The sequence below is a fragment of the Pieris rapae genome, chromosome 22 (genome assembly GCF_905147795.1).
Source record: "Pieris rapae chromosome 22, ilPieRapa1.1, whole genome shotgun sequence".
Classification (NCBI taxonomy): domain Eukaryota; kingdom Metazoa; phylum Arthropoda; class Insecta; order Lepidoptera; family Pieridae; genus Pieris; species Pieris rapae.
In genome coordinates, this window is record NC_059530.1 from 3,427,261 (window position 1) to 3,448,907 (window position 21,647).

A 21,647-nucleotide genomic window follows, 5' to 3' on the forward strand; every position below is an offset into this window, starting at 1 on the left:
CACTTTTAATTAAAATAAATTTATATAAGCATAATATATAATACTATTAAATAAAGCGTAAAATCTTGGGAAGTTATAATTATAATTCATAGTCAATAAAACAATTAAGAATTAAGGCTCATCAAACATCTGAGCTCGTATTCTGTAACTTTTATAATGATACTAAAAATGATAAAAATTGTCAAATATCAGTATCAGTATCGTACCAGATGGTGATGGTGAATTTTTTAAAATGAAAATAAGTATTTTTACAATAATTTCAATCTGAATACATATCAAAAGCTTTTGATAATTCAAGGCATAGATGGCGTATTTAAATATATGTCATAATACATAAAGCCTTTATTTATATCTCCTTATATATATATGTTCGCATGTTACAAATTAAGTATCTCATATAAATAAAATACATTTTTATAACATAAACTGTCTCATTTAAAGAAAAACACTTTTTTACGGATTATAGTTATTATTGTATTTAAACTTATAATTATTTGGGCATAATTTTAAATTTAAACCACAACATTTTCTGCAGCTGTAATACTTTTTTGACATTCGACACCTTTTGTCTTCAGTCACCGTGAACACGCACGCTGTAAAGCACGCGAAACGTCGGTGTATGTGTAAAAGTTATGTTAATAAAAGACAATACTATAAACTGTCTCGTTTTTTCTGTCATTGTACGAATTGATGATGGGTCATGGGACTCTGTTGTTTGTTGTCAATGGGCTCGCAGTAAGAGCTCATGGTTGGCCCACAGAGCATATGATACGTTTCACTGATGTTTTAAAATGTCAATTTCCCACGGAACATAAGACCTTCGGGTTAAGAGGACGTTCAAGTATTAAGTAAGCACTATAGGCGTGGGGGGGGGGGGGGGGGGGTTTGTGTGTGTGTGTGTTTGTTCTTATTTTCTTATTGGGTTATTACGTCAACAGTAATGTTTAGCTTTTATACACATATTACATATTGTCTATGTCTATGTCTAATGAATACGTTTATACACCATTATTTTTTTGTTTATTTCACAAGATAAATTAAAATATAATGACAATTTAAATTGCTGTAAATCCACTTACGTAATATGTACTTAGCGGCCCCTAATTAATGCACATTATCAACTAAGCCACAAACGGTGTTTAAATTCATTAATATATATACATATAATTTATTTACATTATTTACATAACTCCTTATAAAAACTTATCTAAACGCATTATACAAAGAACATTAATAAAATTTTCAATTTTCAATGTTTTGGATTGAAAGTGTTACTCTATCAATTGTCAAACTTTATAGATTAACAAATTATAAGACAAGATTTTTAACGGCCTTGGCCGGATTACCTAAAACTATGTAAAGATGAAGTTTTAAACGCACCTAGTCTTTAGGACCCATCTCTATCCATAAACTCCACAACTCGTTTCTGGGGCTGAACTTTATGTACACGCTTCTTATGTGTATATAAGGATGCCTTTTGCTTGAACGATTGCGAACAAATCTCGCATGTCAACGGCCTCTCCATTGAGTGGATCACCTCGTGTTGGTTCAGGGCCTTTTTGTCCTGAAATATAGACGCTGGAATTATTTTTTTGTGCAAAATTTCCATATATATATATGAAGGGGCAGGATGGCCTTCATCAAAACTCATCTTGTGGGTAGGTGGGCGGGAGAGGAAATATCACAAGTCCTGGTTACAATTACATTTACAGTTGTATAATCAGCACGGGGCTTAATAATCGAAATACACAGTCAAATGAGCAATGTACAGTCTAAGCAACACGCCATCAACTTGATTATAACACTAGATTAAACTATCACTCGGATTCAAAGCAATTCGTCAAAAGCGCGGTGTGCGGGCGCCGTCTCGAACAAAAGTGTCAAGATGGCCGCTCTCACAACCATCGACAATGACGCTTCGCTAGGCTGACTTTGACAGCTAAAAGTCAACCTGATGTCTGACGTTAACGGATGCGCCGTCATATATATTATAATTATTCTACAGATATAAAAATAAACTCATAGTGATATTCAGAAACCATACTTTTCTGACGTTTCTACGTGACAAACAGACGTACAAAATAGGAATAACAAATTAAAAAACCTAAAGTAATAAACTACAATTCAACTGCAAATTGACGATTTTTTTATTATTTATTTTACAAAATAATATATATTACAATAAGTTACATTAGAAAACCGCTTTGGTTTTTATTAATGTAACCATAGCACTCTTGTTTAGGAGCGCGACAAATGCATGTAAAAGTAGTTTTTTAATTTAGAATTTATGTTGGTTAGTGTTATCTATTATCTGATTGGGTAGACTATTTATTAGCCGTTGCAGCAAATACCGCAACGTGCACTCGGCGTATACGTTGTACGCTCTTGACGTACAGAGCCGAACTTGCGTTAACGCTCGAGTCTGTACGTCATGCTCCACACGTTTTTTATATCATCTCGAAAAAAGTGCTCGACTAGAAGACATTTGTTTACTTTTTCTGTTATTGGCAGTATTTTACAGTGTTTAAAAAGACCTCTTTCTTAATTTTTATATGAGTCGAGCACGTTTCTCGATACGACGTGTTTGAGTTTGAATAAAAATGTACTAACCGAAAATTTCTTCCCGCATAGATTACACATATGATTCTTCGGTTTCTCCTTTTTCTCGCGATGTACCCTCATTATGTGCTTTTCAACATTCGCCTTTGATGCGATCGGCTGAAATTTAACCATTCATGAACATAATATCCTGGAGTAATCAATTCGTATGGGACTAATAAAAACAGATTTGTTTTTAAACATTTATACTCTGATTTTTAATCCCGTAGAATTCTGACAGCTATTATTTTTTGACATGTCAGAGATGGCAAACCTTTTTGTCCTGAACATTTCTCTATTTTGACAAGCCTGAGTCTGAGATAAACAATAAAGTACATTTTATTTGTTAGTGAAAGTTTCCATTTTAATAAGTGCTGTGCTCATCATTAAAAGTACAGTTTAACGTCGAGTAATAATTACGTCCCTTTTCATCTCAATACAAAAAATGCACAAGTAAACATAACAATTTTGATTTTTTTAAAGGTTTTTATGTTTATTTTATAGCTTAAAAAGGTTTACTAAATCTGAAATTTAGTAGGCAGTGATGCCATATAAATAAATAAAATAGAGTAATTAAAGTCTATTCGATCGATATACCTATTGTTCGTGATATTGAAATATTTGTTATTTTTGTATTAAGTCACAAATACTTAGATTTATCTTTTTGCAGGTAAAACAAAAAAATATTCAAATAGGCATTTCATGTTTTATTAGGTCCTTACCTCAATTGGGTAATTTTTTCCCCTTTTTCGGTGGAGTACTTTTTTAGTAGCAACACTTATAAAATGTTAGAATTCTACCGAATTAAAAATCAGAGTATAGGGTCACTAGATTAGTAATTGGCAAAAAAATTTTTTTTTTTAATGACATTACCTTGCTACATATCGGACATTTATGCGTCGTTTTCCCCAAATGTTGGTAGTTGAAGTGGTCCTGCATCGCGTCTTTCGTCGGGTAACCCTTATGGCACATTGGACATTGAAATCTGAAGTATAGTGAATAGGGACGTTAAATCTGTTTACTTTAAAGCATAAAGTACTGTTCATAAACTGATAACCTCTTTTCATTAAAGTCGGTTAAAAAAATTAATAAAAATGTTGTGTGGTTTTATGAAACCACGGTAAAAGTGAAACTTTTTTTCACATTATAGACATTTCACTAAAATTTTTTGAAATAATATTCCATTAAGGATATAAAATCGCTTTATCAATATTAATTTTATACTTGGAAAATTGGAATGATAATGGGTCTAATAAAAGTAGACTAAGTCTCCAACTAATATTTTTATTGAATTCTGTGTCTTAGTACGACATACATACATACTTAACAATAATTTAGATTATATACACATATTAAAATAGCGTGGAGCATTGGCACAAATGAATAATATATATATGTGCGCCGCCATATTGGCCTTGGCTGCTATGACGAGCGCCTTTCACTTTATCCCTACTCCGCGGCCGACCGTCACGTGACATGCGTCACACAGACCAAAAAGTTTGAGATGATGTAATAGAAATTTCACTTTAATATCATAAACTCAAAAAAAACTGCAAAATATCTTTTGACATAACTTATAATATATAGTTAAAACGTTATAAATGGTACAATACTCACTTGAACACTGTATCCGACGCGTGCGCCCGCGAATATTTAAGATGCGCCTGATACGTCGCAAGATGCGAGAAGACTTTATTGCAATCCGAGCACTCGTATCGACTGGAATTCTGATGTCTCTGTATGTGATATTTTAGTTGAATCACGCGCACCATTTTATTACATATAGGACATTTCTCCCGGGGCAAGGGCCCTTCGTGAAGTCTGAAATTTGATACAATATTCGTACAATACATTATCGAATTTAAACGCGTTACTGATAATTACTGGCTACTGACCAAGATTCTGAAACGCAATGACGTAGAATATAAATTTGTTTAAAATAATACAAAAAAAACGTCATGTCTATCAAACTTTTTTTTTATAGAACAGGTGGCAAACGGGCAGGAGGCTCATCTGATTTTAAGTGATACCGCCGCCCATGGACACTCTCAATGCCAGAGGGCTCGCGAGTGCGTTGCCGGCCAAAGAAAAGAGCGTACCAATTCTTAAAAGAATTGGTACGCTCTTTTCTTGAAGTCGAATCGGTTCGGAAATACTTCAGTGGGCAGCAACTTTTGAAACACCTCCTATTTCCTACATTGCTTACTATATGTACTATCACAATTTAATTATTTCAAGGGGAAGTTAAATAATAAACCTAGACTGCTTTTATAATGTAAACTGATTTTTTATTCCGTAGAATTCTGACATTTCAAAAGTGTTACTACAAAAAAAGTTCATCAGCGTAAAAAATACGTAGCATTTTTTTATGTTTTACTTACAAACTGACATGAAATTTGACGCCCAGACCACAAAAGGTAATAAACTATATATATATATATATATATATATATATATATTTTAAATTTATATTTTATTAAACATTGTAACGGACAACATTCCCTGATCACCTTTTTTCACGTCGATGATTTTGTCGATTAATAAAAGAGTCGCGGTTGTACACGCACATTTGTTTTTACCTCAAATGAGTAACCAATGTCGTCCGGTTCACAAATCGTTTTTTACAATGGTCACACTGCAATCCTTCTCTATGGCATCTGGCGACGTGATTTTTTCTTGCGCGGGAGTTTCTGTAAAATAATTATTATGAAACAAGTTCACCTAGACTAGACACTCATTTGTACAAATTCTTAAAAGGCCGGCAACGCACTCGCGAGCTCTCTAGCATTGAGAGTGTCCATGGGCGGCGGTATCACTTAACATCAGGTGAGCCTCCTGCCCGTTTGCCCCCGGTTATTAAAAAAAAAACATCGTGCGTTCCCGACAAATAGATTTTGGAATCAGTCTTACTGTTATCGTCATATATATAAAAAATATAGGAATGATTAACTTGAATTTAAAAACAATGATAAATAACAATTTGTGTAGTTCTATGATAACTTATCGATTTTTTTTTCAATCTTGTTTAATAGTAAGTTGATATTTTACCGTTTCTAAAATACATTTTTATTAAAAAAAGTGTTATAAGATGTGCTTAAGACTAAGGGGCAATGTTGCCCTAGTGGCTTTAGCGTGCAACACTCAACTCTGAGGTCTTAGGTTCGATACCTGGCTGTACACGAATGAACTTTCTTTCTATGTGCCAATTTAATATTCACTCGAACGAAAAGTCAAAAAGTCGATGGCGTGCGTCAGGCACCTGATCACCTACTTGCCTATTAGATTTACAAATAATCATGAATATTTCATATTCACAAATATAATTCCCAGGGCCTAAAAAGATCTAAGCGCCATTGATATATTTAATTTCTTAGGACCACGAATACTGAGTTTGCTCCAGTTCAAACAATTTGTATTAAAAACTTGGCGATTGAAAAGAGTGGCGGAAAGTTTCTTGCCAGTTCTTCTTACCCGCTCTACGCCCTTGACTTGCGAACTGGTGGTAAATGTAAATTTACGATTAATTTAATTTGTTTTCCTTGACGTTCATAAGTGTACATGTTTACCTAAATGAATAAAGATATTATGACTATGACCACGAATACTGAGAACTACATTAAAATACAAATACATGGCAAAACAATGATTATCCAAAAAGAAAAGTCCAAACCAAATACGTCTAGCTATGCTTATTGCAAAATGAGTATAAAATAAATCTACTTACTTGAAAAATAAATCACATTCCAAACACTTGTAGCCAACTATAGTAGTTTTTGATAATAACTTTCTGAGATCACCTGGTTTCGGATTTGTTATTTCTTCTACTACTTGAGACTTTTTCTTTCGGCGCTGGAAACATTTTTACAAGCTTGATATATGCATATATTTATAATCTATTGCTTAAACAATATAAATAAATCATTGGTACAGCAATGATAATAAAAGATTTGCTTTTTTAAAAGAGTATCGAGTGTCTTTTACGCCGGCATTTTCTCTCAACACCCTCTGTCTTCTTTGCTAATGAGAAGAGATGCCTATTAAATTTTAATGACGTGGAATAAGTGATACCGTCTTATCTTCTATCTCCGCTCGCGAGATGAAGATAAGACGACGACTTATGAGTGATTCTAAGCTATACTAAAACTTTTAATTCGATTCAAGATTTGACAATTTCAGTGTTGCAACGTTATGAAAAGTAATAAATATTTCCGGATCGATTCTTCTGGTTTATAGTAGTATATCTAATAACTACTACTTTAATAGAAACTAAGTATATCAGGCAATTAAATATTTCTAAACGGATAATTAAGTTATGACGACTTAATTTTATTAAGTTCATTACTTTTTCAGTAATACAAAACAAAAATATTAACTTTTTATAAAATAAAGCAGCGATTACTAATTAATAAAGAATTATTCTGAATAATTATGTATTTATTTAAATAAAAATCAACAATTTAGTCTTTAATTGGCACACCAATATTAAATAAACATAAATCGCGATTGCTTATCAGTTTTTGTGGTATAATTTTTTTACAAAATGACAGTAGCTAATGTCAAATGTGGAATCGAAATATAAGTCGTGGTATAGATACTATTCTGAGTTACTGACAACCAATACCAAGAGTTGCTTGCTATATTGTTAGTTATAAGATTAAGGAATATAAGTTTAATTTTTTAATGTTTTTATGTAGGACAGTTGTTGTGGGAATTATTTTGGAATTCTATCGTAGTAACTGTTAAGATAGAAATTTACTGGAATAAATAAACAAATAAACTTTCTCGCTATTACCTTTTTCACACCGTCGCTATCCCCAATTTGTATAACGCTATTGGGCAATTTCTTATCCAAATGTGTTTTAACGTGAAGAGATATTAATTTGATACTATATTCAACACGCGAACATAGTTTACATATATATCTTATGTAGTGCTTGTCTATATGTGCCTGCAGTTTTGACGACTCGACATATACGTAGCAAATTTTGCAGGGTGTGCAGCCAGGTCGCTGAAAATTTATTAAATTGTAAGCCATACTGATTTTGACGTATGAAAGTCATACTTAGCGCTATATATAAATAAAAATTAATCGAGAAAATTTTGCTTAGGTCAAAACTGTAAGACAGGTGTACTAATTTGTGAATTCATTTTTATTTATTCCTTCTAAGAATGTTTTGGAGCGAAAAATTGTAAATATTATTATGTGTGTACACGCAGTATAAGTTATACTTCTTTGGCGTAGAAAAATAAAAATCTTTTCAAAAATGTATCTTACGCCATATTCTAAATTTGTAGACAAAACGACGCTAACAATAGCCAAAAAACTAAAATGTTGACTATAGCTAACTTCAGGGTGTCGGTTTTTGTGACGGCATGCGTACGCATCGTCAAAATTGACTCTCATAATTTTACTCCTAACGCGCCAAAAGAACTATAACTTAACAAAAACTAAAAGTTTAATTTCCCTTAATAGAGAATCTCTCTTACCTAAGCCTGCTCTGCTGCTATAGAAATGTTTCGTATGTATAAGGCTAAAAAATCATATAAAACAAAGCTCACGGGGGCTAATTACAAGTAAATGTAATTCTTACCTCACTATGAGCCGCATCGAAATGTTCCTCAACCTGTTGTTGCAGGTAAAACTCTAATATACACAATTCACACTTATAAACCGAGCTTACATAGCGTACTTTCTTCTTTAATTCCTCCCTAAAACACAAAAACAGTTCTTCTTTTTTTGACGTCCATAAGTGTACATTATGTTACCTATATGAATAAATGATTTTTGATTTGATTAGAAAAGTCAGTGAGTCTTCTAGCAGTGTGTCTATGGACGATCACTGTACATAGGTGAGAATCCTGCCCGCCTATAGAACACACAAAAAGTATTTTTTTTAATTAAAGGTCGACGACACTTCTTTGATTTTAATTGATCAAAAACGAATCATACAATAAACTTTTTATTTTTCTTGTGTCCTTTGGGCGAGTTCAAGTAGAAACCTGAGGCTTACGTCTAAACTTTTGGATGTACCGCGCCACATTCCAACTTGGTTAGCAAAGCGCCACTCACGCGAACAATACAAATAATAAATTTCTGTTGAGGTAGACCTATTTGTTTGTACACTGGAGTTCACAAGAGTTGCTTGCTATATTGTTAGTTATAAGATTTAGGCATCTTCTTAATATATATATTTCTTGTGTGCGTGTGTATGTGACTGAACTCCTCCTAAACGACTGGACCGATTTAGACGAAATTTTTTGTGTGTGTTCAAGGGGATCTGGGAATGGTTTAGATTCACAATTTTGTCCGCTGGACAATGTTTTTTTAATTAATTTTCAATTTATTAGTTGTTGTTGATTTTGGAATGTTTTACATTGGATCCGACAGACGGCGCTACCATCGCAGTGTCAAATTTTAAATAATATTCGAATTTTAATTTTAGTCTGTCCCGAAATTTAAAAAAAGTTTTGTTATTATTGTGTTATATCGTTTGGACCATGTGCTGGATCGTTAGATATTGTCATAACATTTGAATAATAATTTTCATCAAAATGGCTTATTAAAAATTGAAATTTTGAAATTAAAGACGTGTAGACAGGACAACGTCTGTCCGATCCGCTGGTATAAGTATAATTTTTAAATGTTTTTTATGTAGGCTAATTGGTGTGGGTATTATTTTGGCGTTCTATCGAATTAGTAGTAACTGTTAAGTTAGAATAATGTAGTGGAAATAAATAAATAAATAATTAAGTCATGTAATGCGCAGTAACGTTTTTCTGTACCCAATAGTTAAACGTTTCGGTTAGTCTAAATAACTACATATAAACTTGTAGTTTTGCACTTCTTATTATTTTTATACTTGTATACTTGGAACGTAGTCTTCATAAATAAATAAACGCGACAAAACAGATCTTTGGAACACGCCATTTTGAGTAACGAACTGTTTAATTTCATGCCTATTAATGGAAACGTTACGTAAAAAATCTTTTTAAACTTTACTCAATCTATGGTAAATAGTATTCAAACTTTGTAACGATTTCTACCATAAACAAAAAAAACTGTGATTGGAGATACAAATGGGATACTTATAAATATTCCGTATCTACTAGTTTCCGATTTAGATCGTTTTCTGTACCAAACTTACAAGTACTTTCAATTTTGTTATGGTCTTGTAACACCAAAACCCACCCAAAAATTGTATTATTAACTTACCGAGATGCCAACATGTCCTCTTGCGACATATACTCAGTAATAAATCCAGATTTTCCTTCTGTCGTCTCATCTTTAGACTTCGATTCGTCTTTCATAGATTGCATGTTTTCTTGCGGCCTGCAAAAAAAGTGTTCTTTTCAGTATGTATACTGACTTCAGCCTTCAACCCTGATGAGATTTTATCTTCGTGTTCAACACAGTGAAGGAATTCATCTTGAGAGCCCAGAGGCTCTTTTATCTCTGCCTTTTATTAAATTTAAGAAATGTATTAAAGAAAAGCTGTGTAAAAAGGCTTACTATAAAGTTAGTGATTATCTAGTTGATAAAAGGGCCTGGGACTAGTGCTGGGCAGGCTGCCTATAATTAATTTGATATATTTGTTTTAAATATTGTTTGATGATTTGCTTTTTTAAAAGAGTACCGAGAGTTTTTTACGCCGGCTTTTTCTCTCGGCCAACACCCTCTGTCTTCTTTGCTGAAGAGTAGGGATGCCAACAGGCTCGAATTTAATGACGTGGAATAAGTGATACCATGATGATCTTATGTTCCAAAATAAACGTATTTTATTTATTTTTTATTTAGAAGAAAGGTTTGAACAGATATTGAATTTTAGGTCTAAGGCATTTAAGGCAATTTCTTTATATATAAAATTCTTGTGTCACAATGTCAAACTCAAAATATCTTTATTCATATAGGTAAACAAGTACACTTATAAACGTCAAGTTCAGTTCCCACTACAGTAGGTCTGGGGGTTACTATCTTTTATCATATCATATCAAGATGTGGACGCACCCTTATATAAACTTTTTAAAAATAGATTTGTAACTTTACATAATAAAAAGTAAAGAACAGTATGATTTGGTCGTGTACATCGGTTTCAAACTTAAAACTCAAAATATCTTTACTCATATACGTAAACAAGTATACTTATGTATGTCAACACAAAAGATGTTAAATCTATTCTAAATAAAAAAAGAACAGTTTGCAAAAACTGCCAGAATTTAATTCGCACGTATTAATTCATACTGTATAGTGTATACATACGACGCTAGACAATAAAATCAATAATAGTTAAGCAACTAAAGTTAATTATTTACATACATTAATAAATAGCTGTAACTTATTATGTATGAAGTTTTGTAGATAAAGATTATTATTATTATTATAGTTACTCACTGAACAATCAGTTCCGTCATTTCCCCCTTGACATTATAATCCACTGATGAGACCAGGGCATCTGTCCCCACAACTATATGTGATAAGGCACCGGTCACCGGGTTTTTTAGCACGAGCTCAGGTACTGAAATACAAATGGTAAAAGAGAATAGATTTAGTTGACATTTGATATTCATTTGTTTATATTTATTTATATATTTATTTACTAATAACCTTAAATATGTTACGAAAAATGGCTGATTAAGGAAATTAAAGAATAATGTATAGTAAATAATAAAATCTGTACATATATAACTTCTTTGCATGTTTTTTTATTAAAATACTCTTAAACAGCTGAATTGATTTTTATGAAATTTGTGTGTCCTTGTAGATTCCAGAATGATGAACCTTGATACCTTCTAAAAAGGGCACATTTCTTGTATTAATCCAATCAATTATATATGTTAACGGATGTTTTTAATTGTACATTGAGAAAACAGACAAAATTTCTACAATTTGTCACTGCCTATAATAATTATTTATTATTCTTTAGTTTGTTGACAAGATTGAGTTTTTGTAAAAAAACAAATTCAGATGATTTTATTGTCTGTCTGGTCCGCTAGTGCAATTGGAATCTTTGTATTGCAGTATTACATAATAAAACTGTTCAAAGATCCGAGTGACATGTCAGTCAGAAGCATGTAGTCAACTAACCTTCTAAAACTGGATCATCAGTTCCCAAGGTAATGTTGTCCCTAAGTGCTTGTGATACCTCAAATGACTCATTTTTAACATCCTGAGTAGTTATTGTAATGTATGGCTGAGGCCAGATTTCTGTATGTTCCTGGTAATCTATGTAGACTCTATCATAATTATTTTTTATTGAATACTCTAATGGAGACAGTGATTGGGCCATATATGTGTGGTCCAGATTCTGCAAATGAAATCAGATATGTAAAAGGAATAGTAAGTAAAATGAAAAAATAAAAAAAGTGGACAATTTGAAATATAGAGGCTAGAACAATCTCCAAGCTTACTCTACAACTGTAACGTTCCCCTTGTCAAGGCAGACTATTCAATACTTTATTTATATATAACAATAATTCATTATCTTCATATAAAAATTACATATGGTATGATATAAAGGTATTATTGCCATATGTATCAGCTATCGCTCAAGAATTGAAACTGTAATATAAATCTTTCATGCAGGGCTTGTAATTAAACTCGTCAGAGTTTAGAACAATATTAAATAAAAAATAATGTGTTCTAGTGGATTACAGTCTCTTCTCAGTGTCTTTGAGGTCCACTGCTAGTGTATAAGTTCATAGAAATATACTATGCTTTATAAAAGGAATTTAATACTAAAACTTGATTAATAATCTTAGGTTTTTACTATAATCTTTAATATAGCAATGTCATAGTGCTAATTTGATGGCATGTAACACACTTGATATGCGAATAGAAAAATATTGAACAAATCACTGCTATATAAAAATATTTTTTCTTAATTATGTATAATTATACAGACCTCTTGTGTTTGAGTCAAGGACAATACTTTTAAATGCTCATATGCGGTTTGAACTTGCTGTTTGAACTTTTTAAATTTGGTTAACATGGCAACACATTCCCAGCACAGTGTTAATTGTATTTTATAAAAGTAACTTAGAGAGTCTTCAAGCTGAAATTAAAAATAAATCTTCAGTACATTACAAAACATATTGTATTTGTTTTAGTAAGCATTTTTTAAAAATAAACAAGTAATTTGATTTCTAGAGTGAATGATTTTATATTATAGGACCAGGACTAGTTCTTATAATTTTTATATATTTATATAGTAGATATTAAGTTCTCTTCCAGATATTGGAAGATGCCTCTATAGCATTGTTGTCACAAACCCATGACTCCCATGAGTGTAGTATACAAAAACAAAATATTACAGTTGGCATTCCAGTTATAAAATAATTTGAAAAAATAAGCTATGAGACCTTTAATATTCAAAAATATAATATTGAGCTATCTTTTCATTTAATTTACATTGTAAATACTGTATATTTAATTGATATGATAAATAATATTTATTATTTACAGTGTAGAATGTTAAAAGCTGTAACTAATATGACATTTTAAGATCAATACTGTGGAAATACATAAAAATCTTAAGTTCTAAGTTTAGGAATTACATGTTGTATGAGTAAGAATATTTAAGTAGGACTTTAAATGTCTGTTTTCTGTTGCAAATAAAATTATTATTATTATGCCATTAATATAAAATCTAGTAGTTTAATAAAGTTTAATAATATATAATATCATTGTTTTTATTTTTTTAAAATTACCTATCTAATTTAAATTATTACTCTTTTCACCTACTATCTTCTTCATATTATACCCCATTTAAGTTATATAATAAGAATTAAGAAGTGAAAACATATTAGTAAAACAGGCAAACTGTAAACGTAAATTTTTAGAAACTTACATTTTCTCCCGCGTAATCTGCTAAAAGCGATCGAAACAACTTAAAAAGGGTTGTAGATTGATTTACTTGTGTAAAATTTCTATCTATGCTTAAGCAACCACTACAGACCACTTTATAACAAGTATCAGGAACAATAAGCTCCATAGTAGTTATAAATTATTTCACAAAATTAACGAAGTAAACAATGTTTATTTTGATTACTTTTCCCAAAACATAACAAAAAGTTATACCCCCATGTAAAATAGACGAAATTTAGTCAACATTATTCAACGCTACAACGACACCACAAAATGGCTTCTTTACTTTAGTGATGTATCTTTTCGCTTCTGAGTCCGATATAGAGATCGAATCGTATGAGATCCAATTGACGTTAGGATTGAATCCAATTTATTTTGTCGTATTTGAGAGCGATGGATAGACTCGACACTTCAAAGTTCAATATCACATTTTGCATTAATAGATAAATTATGTATAAAACCTATACGTTATATTAAACTTCAAAGTTGATCAGTTTTGTCCTTTCCCGGGTTTTGATGTATGTTGAATTCAATATAATCTTTAAAAATTAAGTATTATTATTATATTATGTATTAGATTTTTTATTCTTTATTTTACAAAAAAAAAATTAATATCTCACAGTATGAAAAAACAGCTGTGGTTTGTATTAATGTAACCATAGCAGTATATGTTTAGGAGCGCGACAAATGCATATGAAAGTCGTTTTTGGAGTTTACTCCTTAAGAATCGATTTTCATATTATATAAGGCGCCCAGTATGAGAAAAATATGACAGGTAAAATCTACTGATGAATGACCTCGTTACTTTTTTGGTCAACTTTCTAATTTGGTTGGATTATATATATAAAAAATAAATGATAATTGTCAGATAATAATAATTACATAATTTATCAACATTCCTAATGAAATATTTGTGCACATCTGAAATTGACTATTGTGAAAAGTTTAATGTAAAATATTTCGCCGATTAGTTATAATAAATGTATATAAAATGAATAAATATATATTTATTATAAGCAGAAATTGCATTAGGGTTAAAAACCGCCTTCACCGGGGAAGGCGAGGACCTTTACTTCGCACTTCGCTCACTCCAGTGAGCTTCCGTCCTGCCCTTCAGGCGATTGACCCCCCCGCGACGGCCCAAGCCGAGGTTCGAGTCTCACAGGAGACGCCCTTGCGCGAGTCGCGGGAAACCCCCCCTTTCCGGCTGAGCTAAGCTCGCCAAACAGCCCGTGCTGAGCTGTAAAGGCCCTTAAGGACAACAGCGAGATTCCTTAAAAAAAAAAAAAAAGCAGAAATTGAACAGAGGGCAGTAGTAGTGGTTTCGATCCCCACCCGCTTACTATAACAGAAAGGCCTCAGTGTGGCACGCCAGCATTCGCTGCTCGGACGTTGACTAGAAAGGTGGTTAGTTTCGAAGCCGCGTACTGTGAGTTCGTTCCATGTTATTTTTATTCGGTGTGATTTTGTGTTATTGTTTTAAGATTAACGGTTGTGTTTTTAAAATATCTAAAGTCGTGTTGTTTTGTTTGTATAAGTCAGTTTTAAGATAATTTTAGTGTGATTTTGAAATTACCGTGTTTTCTTAGTTTGTTCATAAAATAACTTCTTAGGTTATTTCGAATTGTTTTTTTTAAATTTAATAATCACTTCTGGTTGCTAAAATTATATATTATTTTCATTAATTTGTTAATTTACCCTTTCATATGGTATTAATCTTATTTTCAGTTGGATAAACTCTTTTTGCGTATGTTTAGACAATCGTACTTAAGGAGTAAACTCCAGTCGTGCGTCAGAGCTGACACACACAATTTTTTTTAAATTTAGAGTTTATGTTGGTTAGAGTAAGGCTATCTAATATCTGCTTAGGTAGACTATTTATAAGCTGCAGTAGCAAATTCCGTAACGTTCTCTCGCCATATACGTTTGTCCGTATTGAATACTTTGGTTAATTAGGCTTTTGAATGGAAGGAAGTAGGAGATACTTTTATGTTGTTTAATATCACACTTTTTTCAACAGCAGTGCTAAAATGTAGGGAAAAGTTGTGTGCGATTCAATTGCTGAAATATAAACTTTAAAATTTAAAGAGCATGACACGATACTTACAGAGCTATAAAAATCGTTCCATACCTTTGCAAGTCGGTTGGATAGTCTGTTTTCTATCGAAAATCGATTGCATTTTATGAAAATCGGATCGTCACATCACTATAGTTCTATCTTAAGTAATTTAAAATTTTATTAGTCTGTACTGCACCATGCTCGTGAATTGTGTATAAAATATATAATAAGTAATATAAAATAATTAATATACCACTCTACCTTTGGTTGGTGATCATACTTCAGTAACAAAGTTAAACTTTTTTCAATTGGTTTTCAAAAACATAACGTGTAAAGTTCTAGATCTTTTGTAATTTTGTTTTCGTGTCATAATATATTGTCAATGTCGCCGTATCAAGCGTCCTGGACAATGCATTTCAATTTCCAATAACCATGGCGTAGTTGATACGTAATACGTGGCTAATAACTAATTTAAGTGGTGTTGTAACTTTTGACTCCACGTATTTATTATTTGTCTATATATTGTCGTCTGCATTTTGTGTTTTACTGGTTAAATGGAGTGACCATTTATGAAGTAACATGTGATTTTAGCGTTATCCTAGCGCTTTTTCATGGGTTTTGAAATAATCTTTAAAATACCTTTGGACTAATTGGGTAATGTAACTGGAGTATCTGTTAAATCAAATCAAATCGTTTATTTGCTAGAATAGTCTTACAATTTGTTTTACATGCTATGGTATGAATACAAGTGAGAATTATTGAATCTGTAATGGAAAGTTTTTCCCATTTCAATTTTAAACATCTTCAGGCATTGTAATTCATGTATTGTTGTGTTATGGTGTCTTGATTTTTCTTTATGGTTTCATTGTTGCTACTTCCTTAGCCTTCTGTTGAGATTGTTATCAGAAGTATCTAAATCTAGTAATGAAAATACTTGCGAATACAGTCTTAGTTTGATCTTCAAGTTTTAATAATTGTAATCTGTTGTAATGTCATGTAAGTGTGGCAATTGGCAAAGCTGGGGCTTTCCACTAAGATTAATAATAATAATAAAACATCCTTCATGTTCTGAAACAGTGCAACCTTCATCTTCAATAAATTATCACGGTTTTGTGTGTTAAATTATCACGGGAAATAGTAGTTAGTTTTCTTGAATCTCAATCAACTCCATTTGTAAGGGTATTGGAGCATTTTGGTCATAATGTTTTGTATGAGTTGCAAATAAACGGAACAGTCTTCCATGTTTTGAAGTCGCTTGTCTGTTTGAAAATTGTTCGGATAGTAACTCAAGTTCTTCAGCATATTGGGCCTCAGCAATATTTTCATATGCAGAGAGAGTGTTGAAATGGTAACTGACGGTTATCAGACAACATTTGTGACTACCACAAGCATAGTTTTATGTGAAATGAATTCAAATGGCTCTACAAATCAGTTGCAAATCACCCTTGGTTTTGAAGTTTCAAATTTAAATCATCTAAATAGATCGACCAGAATTGCTATGTCACATATCCATTTTGTTACTTAATTCACTTAGTGGTTTATCTTTTGTTTTTATAGTCTGCTATCTCATTTCTAAGCTTGAAAAACCGTTTTAACCGCCATTCCCTGTCCGACGAACGGCAACGCGAGCATGGCCAAAAAGCTTGTTGTTCATCCAGCGCAATGTCAGAACAAGAGGCAAAGCGAAAAGTGAGAGTAAACGCCTGAGCACTCGCGGGCGCTCGGGCGGTAACATTTTTATATGTTTGATACGAATAAACAGTTTGAGTGGTAAACGTGGATCAATAATTTCTGGCAGAACGCATTTGAAATAAAACTGCGTTAGTTTATTTGGTTCTTTGATAATCTTTTCATATAATGATCCCTTTGGCATCCAAAGAACAAAGTAACAAACATTTTTCTTTGCAATTTTAATTTGGGCTTGGATTTGGTAAAAGTAATTGTGATTTCTTAGACAACTTTTTCATTTTTTATCGCTTCTAGAGGTGTCCGAAGATGGACATTTTATTTTGATAATTCCGTCATCCCCAATTAAAACAATGGACTTGCACCAAGGAAGCAATGGTCTTTGTCAACAAATAACCCATAAGGAGTGATGGTCATGTTTAGCTCGTTTGCAATTACTTTGAGGGCCGTTACTTCATTTGACTTTCCATATCTGATGGAATCATTTCCAGTAAATGTCGAATAAAGCATTGTTTTGATGACAGTTGAATGACGAATTAATTGTAGAGTCTCTTGTAGAGGTAGCAAGTGAATTTATTTTGTACTCGCTCTAACATGAAACTGTATTTAGCCTCATATGGGGCCCACACCATTGCGTTGCACCCAAAATGACTTCCCACTAGCGCATTGTATAAAATTTTTAATCGTACTGATGTTCTCAAAGCCACAAGCTATTCTTAATACGTACCTCAGATTTCTGTAGGCCTTTTTGCATATCTTATCTACATAGTGCGCAAAACCAAAATTCGTAATAAAATACACTCCCAGTTCTTTGACCTGAGACTTTAGCCAACGTTAGACCACCAATGGTATAATTGTACCGACCAATCGTGCCCTTGAGAAAGATATGACTTTGCATTTCGCCAAATTAAACTGAAATCTATTTCTCCTGCTCCAAATAACCACTCGATCAATGTCTTCCTGTAGCCGTTGCTGTCATGTTGCGCCGTCTTGTTGAAACCACAGTTCTTGGACATCATGATTGTTCAATTCAAGGTTTGTCTTCCATACACACAGGTGGAAAGTCGCCCTTTCGCAGTGTAAATGTTGCTTGCACTGATTTACTAATGCTAGGCTTGATTCTCCACCTCTGTAGGCACACGTTCACCTTATTAAGCTGTTCCTATAGTTTCAGTGATGCGTTATACGGGTTCACATCACTTGCAAGGCATGCAGTGTCATCTGCGTATGTTGCTGTTACAACATTCTCTGTTTCAGGCAAGTCTGCCGTATATTTTGAGTAAAGGACTGTGCCAAGCACTGATCCTTGTGGAACTGACTCAGTTCAACTGAGGCAGTGATGTAATAAAGCCTTGAAATTTTTCCACCTACTACCCAAAGCTATGGAAGATATCACAAATAATAATGATGGCAAAGCCAGGGAAACCACGGTGATTGGTTAGTTCTTACGGTTAGAATAACTTTATTTCTCATAGGAATTAAGAAAAAATTCGCTTACTGAGAAAAAAACATTACAAGAGACTAAATAATTATTACTAGAACGCACAGAAGGTACCTATACAAAAATTCAAAAACAAATACAGTAACAAAAATGCAGGTAGACACAACAGACTCGAAACAAAAACATAGGTTTAGGATTGGACTTATTGGACAGGTTCTTGACAAGTCCGGAGCAGATTTCTGTACAGCCTTTGTAGTCTTTATTCTCTCTGTCAGACCATTGCTAAAAAGCAATTCATCTGGGCTCGCCTGTAGTGAGTCTTTCATTTGTTTGTTCGCCGATGGTGTGGACGACACACTGACCATCGACTCGGTATCCGAGTCAGATATTCGCGCGGTTGCGCAATCCTCTACTTCTGCGGGTGTCACTGGGATCGGCGTTCGACTCAGGACAACTCGCAGCTCTCTCCCCTTCTCTATACTCTCTTCCATCATCTGATTTCTCATCTTCTCCTCCGTTAACCCTACATCTAAAATTGTTTTTTTTTGTTTGAGTATTGTATTCCATATTGTGGTTTAGGTAGGGGTATAGATCGTCCACCCGGGCGGAGGCCCCTGCACCCGAGTAACCTGAATACCGCTTGGAGGTCGGGAATTATCCAAGGGTTAGCCGCTAGTAGCTGGACTCTACTGATCGAACGACCCGCTTGCCCGGCGGCAGAGCGGGGGTGCAGCGTCACGCGAGGCCTTTCATGGCGCCCTAACGCGTGCACATTCAGGGTTTTTTATTGTGGTTTTCCTTCCACTCGGACCGGCAGGTTAAGGCAAGCCCACTGGCAGGGTGCAATCCGCGAGACATGTCCACGACAATAGCACCAAGCAACAGTTAACAGCAACGATGACACATCGCCGCCGCGCCACGGTACTACCACAACCGCTAAACGCCATGGTGTATCCACCACCTTACCACGCTGCAACGCAGCCGCTGATTGAATCAATCTCTTCGTGTCGCGCTCTAAGCGCGTTCGGCTTGGCGTTTCGTCTCCTTGTCTGACTATCGTGACGTCTTCGTTAGTCGGACTTCCTTTACCGACACCGGGTTGAGTCGCAGGCATCGCGGGCTTGGTCCACAGCTCCGAGTAAAGAGAGTCTGCAACATAAACTAGTGTAGGGAACTAGCGAGAAACTCATCCGCTGAGCTCTGATGCCCTCTCCAGAGACCGGCCATCAAAGTGAGGGCTGGTCTGTTGTACCTCCTTATTTGCTTCCCCTTTACGACGGCATTACTGCAGTCCAGATCCAAAAAAAGTACTGTATAAATTATCAGGGGATGAGTTGTCACACAGAAATAGCTTTCTATACACCAATGCTTCCCTAAATCTGCCCAAACGGTCATTTGTAATTGTGAGTTATCAATATTTTCTTCTTTTTACATGGTTTTTGTTGCCTTAATTGGAGTTCAAACCATCGACCAGTGTGATCAGATTTAAATCTATTGAAAATACAAACATTCAAAGGGGCTATGTCACTATATATTATCTATGCAAGTTGCGGTGCTGGCTGTTATTCTTGTCGGTGAATGAAATTGATTTATTAAATTGTAAGAACGAAAAAGACTAAGTATGCGTATACTTGCATTAGAATGACAAAGTAAATTGACATTGAAGTCCCCGCACACAATTAGCCTTTTATTACACTTTACTAATTTACACAATATCTCCTCTAATACATTTTCAACATTATTATAGACAGCTGATGGAGGACAATATAGACATAGAACAATGAATTGCTCCAGTTCCACACAGAAAATTTCAATAGTTAGTTCTACTGAGAGGCTCATAATATCCTTTCTTTGCATTTAAGTTTTTTATTAATTAGGATTAAGGAGCCACCATGAATTGCATTTTCTCTGCAGAACACACTACCAACCCTGTGGTTACAAAAATTAAACAAAACTTCACATTTTTTTAGCCAGTGTTCTGTTATGCACAAAAAGTCTATTTTTTGGCTATTCAAGAATAGTTCTATTTCTAACTCTTTATTTTTAATTCCCTGTATATTTTGATGCAATACAATAATTTTTTGGGACTGACTTTTACCACTAATACTCACCTTATTATTATTGCAAGAGCGGTGCTCTGTTGTCTTATTATCTAATTTAAATAAATATTATTTGGAATTCCTTCCAGTTTTAGAATCTAATACTTGCTCAATAGAAGCAAGGGGTCTAGCCAAATTCTTGGCTGTCATCTCTATAAAATATGATAGCGAGATAGATATCTGTCTTTTTAAGAAAGCAGGCAGATAATAATATCTATCTTTTGTTATAAAATACTTTTTTAAATACCTATTGGTATCTATGACACAAAATTTATCATTATACATTGCCAGCTTAGAATAATTAGACATAGAAAGATAGTCTTCATACAAGCGCTCTGTCAAAAGTGACGCACTAAACCGGTTCACACAGGCGGGCCGATTACGTGCTTACGCTCGGCGACACGCACACATACACTTGTGTAATGTTGCCAGTGAAGGTCCAGTTTTCCCGAAAGTGGGGTAATGATTCGGCCACTGATAACCATTTGTTTTTGGCAATAATGCATAAATAGCTATGTGTGGTAAAGTGTGGATGTGTAATATTGTTATAATACGGGAATGTTTATTTTTAAGAAACGAATTAAAGAAAACAACAACACGTAAAAATATATATATTTTAATTATTGTATACAATTATGAATTTGTATACTGTGTAACTAAAGTAAACCAATCAAATCAACAATTATTTCTAATCGAATAGTCTTCATATTAAGAAAAAGAAAAAAATAATTATTAAAAAAATAATCAGTTTAGAAACCTGTGAACTGTATTTGTTTCCTGAGTAATTGCCGCTTTGATAGTGCTGTTTTCATTACATTGTCTTTTTTCGACTCGTAAAAAAGACGAATGCGCAAATATCTTTCAATAATGAGCCTTGACAAATTGTTAACATGATTTTTCTCA

The 21,647-nt window shown here is 33.4% G+C and overlaps 1 protein-coding gene across 4 annotated transcripts; it reads right to left on the reverse strand.

Moving 5' to 3' along the window:
- Window positions 1-554: 554 nt before the first annotated feature.
- Window positions 555-15,859, reverse strand: LOC111001939 (zinc finger protein 92). 4 transcript variants are annotated; one of them, XM_045633120.1, is made up of 13 exons: window positions 15,780-15,859; window positions 12,498-12,647; window positions 11,681-11,900; window positions 10,988-11,111; window positions 9,812-9,928; window positions 8,190-8,307; window positions 7,391-7,606; window positions 6,323-6,447; window positions 5,178-5,288; window positions 4,216-4,419; window positions 3,472-3,583; window positions 2,611-2,718; window positions 555-1,564 (listed from the first exon to the last, which is right to left on the reverse strand). In XM_045633120.1, exons 2-13 carry the CDS (start codon window positions 12,582-12,584, stop codon window positions 1,388-1,390), a joined length of 1,719 nt encoding a protein of 572 aa, XP_045489076.1. In that variant the 5' UTR covers window positions 12,585-12,647; window positions 15,780-15,859; the 3' UTR covers window positions 555-1,387. The 4 variants fall into 4 exon arrangements, 3 of the variants coding, with proteins under 3 accessions (XP_045489076.1, XP_045489074.1, XP_045489077.1); XM_045633118.1 differs by lacking the exon at window positions 15,780-15,859 and adding an exon at window positions 13,443-13,763; XR_006750948.1 differs by lacking the exon at window positions 15,780-15,859 and adding an exon at window positions 13,443-13,764 and having other exon boundaries at window positions 1,444-1,564; window positions 4,216-4,334.
- Window positions 15,860-21,647: the final 5,788 nt, after the last annotated feature.

Excerpts from the sequence above, each read along its gene's own strand:
- LOC111001939 (XM_045633118.1), bottom strand. The coding sequence starts at position 13,586 with ATGGAGCTTATTGTTCCTGATACTTGTTATAAAGTGGTCTGTAGTGGT. Across the intron at positions 11,901-12,497 it reads CCTTGACTCAAACACAAGAG|AATCTGGACCACACATATAT; the intron begins GTCTGTATAATT and ends TTTCATTTGCAG. Across the intron at positions 2,719-3,471 it reads AATGTCCGATATGTAGCAAG|CCGATCGCATCAAAGGCGAA; the intron begins GTAATGTCATTA and ends GTTAAATTTCAG.